We start from the raw sequence: 4,427 nt of genomic DNA on the forward strand, positions 1-4,427 counted from the left end.
GCGTTGATTATACGTACGCCTGAATGAGGCGTTGATTATACGTTCGCCTGAAACAGGCGTTGATTATACGTACGCTTCATTCAGGCGTTGATTATACGTCCGCCACACTAGGCGTTGATTATACGTACGCCCCTTCTCCGAACGTGAACTATATGTACGCCCCACAACCAGCGTATTCTTTACCAACGCCCCACAACCAGCGTTAACTATATCTCCGCCCGGCCCAAACGAAGATTATACAAACGCTCCACATGCAAGCGTGGATTATACATCCGCCCGACTAAATATACTCCACTGCCTTAACGTGACACTACAGACTAAACTCAAATTTGATCGTTTGTTTTGGTCTTTGATCTTTGGTTTTGATCGTACCATTGTGGACGCTCTAATACTTAGTGAAACCATATTTATTCGAGCGTATTACAGATAAGCTCCTTCCCTCTCAGAAACACCCGCGCCATCATCATCATCTCCTTATCCACATCTTCTCACTCTACTCTATTACCTCTCTTCGCCATTTTCTTGCCCTAAAAAACAGACAAACAAAAAAAACCGAGCGCTCAACTCAATGGCGATTTCATTTTCATCTGCAACATCTATACGGTCGCTCCTTTCAGTTCGAGGTAAATTTTCTCTCAGTTAGGGTTTTTGTTATGGATTTGAATTTAGGGTTTAATTCATTAATATGTTGTATTGCAGATTCTTCTTATAATAGAGCAACTGGAAAATGCATTCCTCCTCTTACTGCCAAGGCATCTTCATTGGGTGCATCTTCAAATTATGTAAAATTTCAAGATGGTTCTATTAAATTTTGTTGCAAAGCTGCTCTTGTCTCCGGAGAATCTGGAAAAAAGAGGCAAGTATTATAAGTTCCTTCTGATTGGTTTTTATTCATTTTCTCGTAAACGGTCAAAGTTTGTGTATATGATTTTTGTTTTGTTCTTTCTTCTGATGCATTCTACATCTCGCTGCTTCATGTTCAGAACAGGGGTTTGGAAGTGTGCAACAATCGAAGAAATCGAAGCTGAAAAGTCTTCAATCAAATCAGATGCTGTAAGTCCTGGTTCTTAAGTAATTCCATAGTTTTATTTTTGAGATGGAATTTTGAGAATTTGAAAGATATAATAAGCGTGTCCTGTCGTTGTTCTTGTGTCAGAAAAACAGGATGGAGAAGACTCTTGAAACAGTTCGAGAAAATTTTAATGGTTTTCGGACAGGAAGAGCGAGTCCAACCATGCTAGATCGGCTCGAGGTATTCGTTTGAGCATTCTACTTTGTCATCTGTTCTTCTATATTGGTCTCTGGAGTAACTTAAATACATAAAATTTTATAGGTCGAGTATTATGGAAGTCCAGTTAGCTTGAAAAGCATCGCTCAAATTACTACTCCAGATGGAAGCTCTCTTCTCATTCAACCATATGACAAATCTTGGTAAGCTTCTGGAAAATCATTTTATGTTACCCTAGGGTGTGTTGCTTGCTTATCAGACGACGATTTTCGTATTCCTCCCTGACTTTATGCAGTTCTTATGAGAAAATTTGGGGGAAAGGGACCTACCATCTGAATGGGACTTAGAGAGTCAGAAGCAAAGAAATTAGGGGAGGATAAACATTTCTAGGGACTTGAATATTCTTGTCTTTCCATAGTTTCAGTTTCAGGACTATACAAATGAGATGTTTGGTGTAACAAACTTGTGTTACTTAATTTGTTTATTAGGGCCTCTATATGCGCTGAACTTTTGGTAAATATAAAGCAGACAGAACATATCGTATTCTCAAAGATACCCAACTGTTATGTGTTCGTTTATGTTTGACAATCATTACATCTTTTCTTGATGAATTCACTGTTTTTCAGCTTAAAAATTATCGAGAAGGCAATAGTCAATTCCAATCTTGATTTAAATCCTAGTAACGATGGTGAGGTGATTAGGCTGACTGTTCCACAATTGACATCTGAGAGAAGGAAGGTATGTTTAACATTCCTCCATTACATTTGCTAAGTGCTGACCCATCTCTGTCTTTCCTCCCATAGCCTAAATTCATCTTGAACGTCTGGGATTAGGCAAACCTATATAAGTTTTATATGTAAAACACTCAAACTGTATAAATTTACAGTACTATGCAGATGACCATAATGTTTTGGTCTTTTTGGAGCCTAAATGTTGATTACAGCGTATCGCTACTTATAAATAGGAAATAGGAGGCACATTCCTGTAGAAGACTGATCTGTATTTTTTTTAATGTTTGTCAAGTGCAGGAGTTAGCAAAATTGGCAGCTAAACAAGCTGAAGAAGGGAAGGTAAATGATTTTATATATTTTTGTATGGATTTTCTGAAATAGATCACTGTTAAGCAATACCTCGGTATCATATTTGTTAATGATATGTTAATGACTTAACTTGTCTATGGGTATGCTAGAAGGACAAGAAGAAGATGCTTTATTTCCTTGTTATAAACTAGGAGGTCCATTAATTATATTGAAATCTTTAGTTCACCATTTTGTGTTTGTGGGCTTTTTCTAGCTACTTAGAACAATATGCAGATCAAAACTTGGTAGGTGACCTTGAATATTGCGCCAGTCATCAGTGATGATATGTTAATAGGCATAAGTAGGTATTTCTCGGAGATTAGTATTGAACCCGGTGATTGATATAGAGGACTCGTCTGCTATATTCTCATCAGACAATGTATTTTTGGAAGTTCATGACTGTTCTTTTCCTGCTCCTATTATTTACCTTTTTTGCTGTTTACTGATATTCTAACCTTTATAGGTAGCTATTAGAAATATACGAAGGGATGCCATAAAATCCTACGAGAAACTTGAGAAGGTTATATATTCCTATCCAACATCTTCCTTTTTGTAATCGATGGCGCTGCTATTGAACTGGTTAGCTTCATGCTGATGTTTTTGCTTCATTTTTCTTTGCAGGAGAAAAAGCTTTCTGAAGACATTGTTAAAGACTTGTCAGGTGATTTGCAGGTAAGGATCTGGCGGTATTCACTGTGAACCTTTCAAAGGTTTCACTTCATTTCTGTTTTTAAAATTGAACCCGCTAGTAAATTGCACTATCTTTTTTGGTTCCGAGTTCCAATCTTCTATATCATAACCTTTCTCCGACTCTATACAGAAAGTAACAGATGATTATATGAAGAAGATCGAAGCCCTTTTCAAGCTGAAAGAGAAGGTATGGTAGTTCTTCCTTAAATTGATAACTAAAGTTTGTGAAGAGAATTTCTCAAAACAAATTAAAAATGGAAAGCAGAACTCCCGTTGTCTCCAATTAAGGTTCTATGCTCTTGGACCACTTGCTAGATGTTAAGACCTAATATTTGATGGGTCCACCTCATAAATTCCTTGGCCCAAGACATACTTCAGCTGTTAGTGGGGCATCAACTCGAATTCATAACCGAAAAGGAAACATAACTAAAACCTTATCAGCCATGTTTGGAGTTGGGACTACAGTTGGCAAGTTAATGTACTTTTGATGCATTTTACGTTTACAATGCGATATTTGTACATGCTTCTTTTATGTGATAAGATATTCTTAAACATTTTCACTTTTATCAGTTTCTAGGCTGGATATCTCCTATTTTTGCACCACATCACTTTGAACGTAACTCCAACTTTCAAGTTGAACGATAGAAATCAAAATCCACAAAGTCTCGAGTGTTTACGAGTCCCTTAACTTTCATAACTTGTTTTTTAGAGCTGATCTCATTTGTGTTTGGTTTCTCAGGAGATGCTGAAAGTCTAAAACACTCTTCGTTACGCAATGTTAATGGGCTGAGTCTACTCTTCAACATGTCTTGCAGATAATCTCTCTGCCATCACTGTTAATTTTGAGGGTACCTTGCCAAATTTTGCAAGATAAAAAAGATTTTAAGGCAAGTTAAGTCTGTAGTTGTGATTTTATGTATTGGATGTTGAACATGACATATGAGAATATAGACTTTGAATGAGAGTACATTGAAACTGTCGTTGATTTGATATTGTTCAATTGTATGGAATAGTTCAAACTTTTAGCACATGCTGTCATTCGAAATCAATATTTTGCTAACAGTTTGTCTGAAGTCTTTGATCACAACAGACCTTTCATGTGTTTATGTCTAGTGTACAATCTTCTGTATAAACATTTCTGGTTTTGAATGTTAGAAATTTTCAGAACTTCATTTAAGTCTGCAAATGGCTAATGTTTAGAAAAGGGAATTTTTTCTGAATTTGATGTATTTAGCGCTGAAGGAATTTTCAAAGGCGTGGACTTGAGATAAGAACTGAATTTCTCTTTGAAACTTAGTTTTGGTACCAATGTTCTACTACTCATTGTTGCTGAACTTGAGGGTATTCTAGAAGAGCAAGTCTTATCGTATGGAGGAGTTTTATTCCTAATTAGTGCCGCATAGTGACAGGAGTGAAGTTTGGAAGAGCAA

At 36.6% G+C, this 4,427-nt stretch overlaps 1 protein-coding gene across 1 annotated transcript; it reads left to right on the forward strand.

Moving 5' to 3' along the window:
* Positions 1 to 438: 438 nt before the first annotated feature.
* On the forward strand, positions 439 to 4,054 carry LOC113350106 (ribosome-recycling factor, chloroplastic-like). The gene is made up of 11 exons (XM_026594191.1): positions 439 to 623; positions 700 to 856; positions 984 to 1,053; positions 1,157 to 1,252; positions 1,334 to 1,431; positions 1,855 to 1,966; positions 2,257 to 2,298; positions 2,771 to 2,827; positions 2,929 to 2,979; positions 3,128 to 3,184; positions 3,737 to 4,054. The coding sequence occupies exons 1-11, from the start codon at positions 569 to 571 to the stop codon at positions 3,752 to 3,754; spliced, it is 813 nt and encodes a 270-aa protein (XP_026449976.1). The 5' UTR covers positions 439 to 568; the 3' UTR covers positions 3,755 to 4,054.
* The last annotated feature ends 373 nt before the right edge of the window (positions 4,055 to 4,427 follow it).

The sequence above is a fragment of the Papaver somniferum genome, chromosome 2, assembly GCF_003573695.1.
Source record: "Papaver somniferum cultivar HN1 chromosome 2, ASM357369v1, whole genome shotgun sequence".
NCBI lineage: Eukaryota > Viridiplantae > Streptophyta > Magnoliopsida > Ranunculales > Papaveraceae > Papaver > Papaver somniferum.

Bases quoted from the DNA above. Each gene is read 5' to 3' on its own strand.
- LOC113350106 (XM_026594191.1), top strand. From the start codon at position 569: ATGGCGATTTCATTTTCATCTGCAACATCTATACGGTCGCTCCTTTCA. The intron at 857-983 runs GCAAGTATTATA...CTTCATGTTCAG, and splicing joins GGAGAATCTGGAAAAAAGAG to AACAGGGGTTTGGAAGTGTG. The intron at 2,299-2,770 runs GTAAATGATTTT...TAACCTTTATAG, and splicing joins AACAAGCTGAAGAAGGGAAG to GTAGCTATTAGAAATATACG.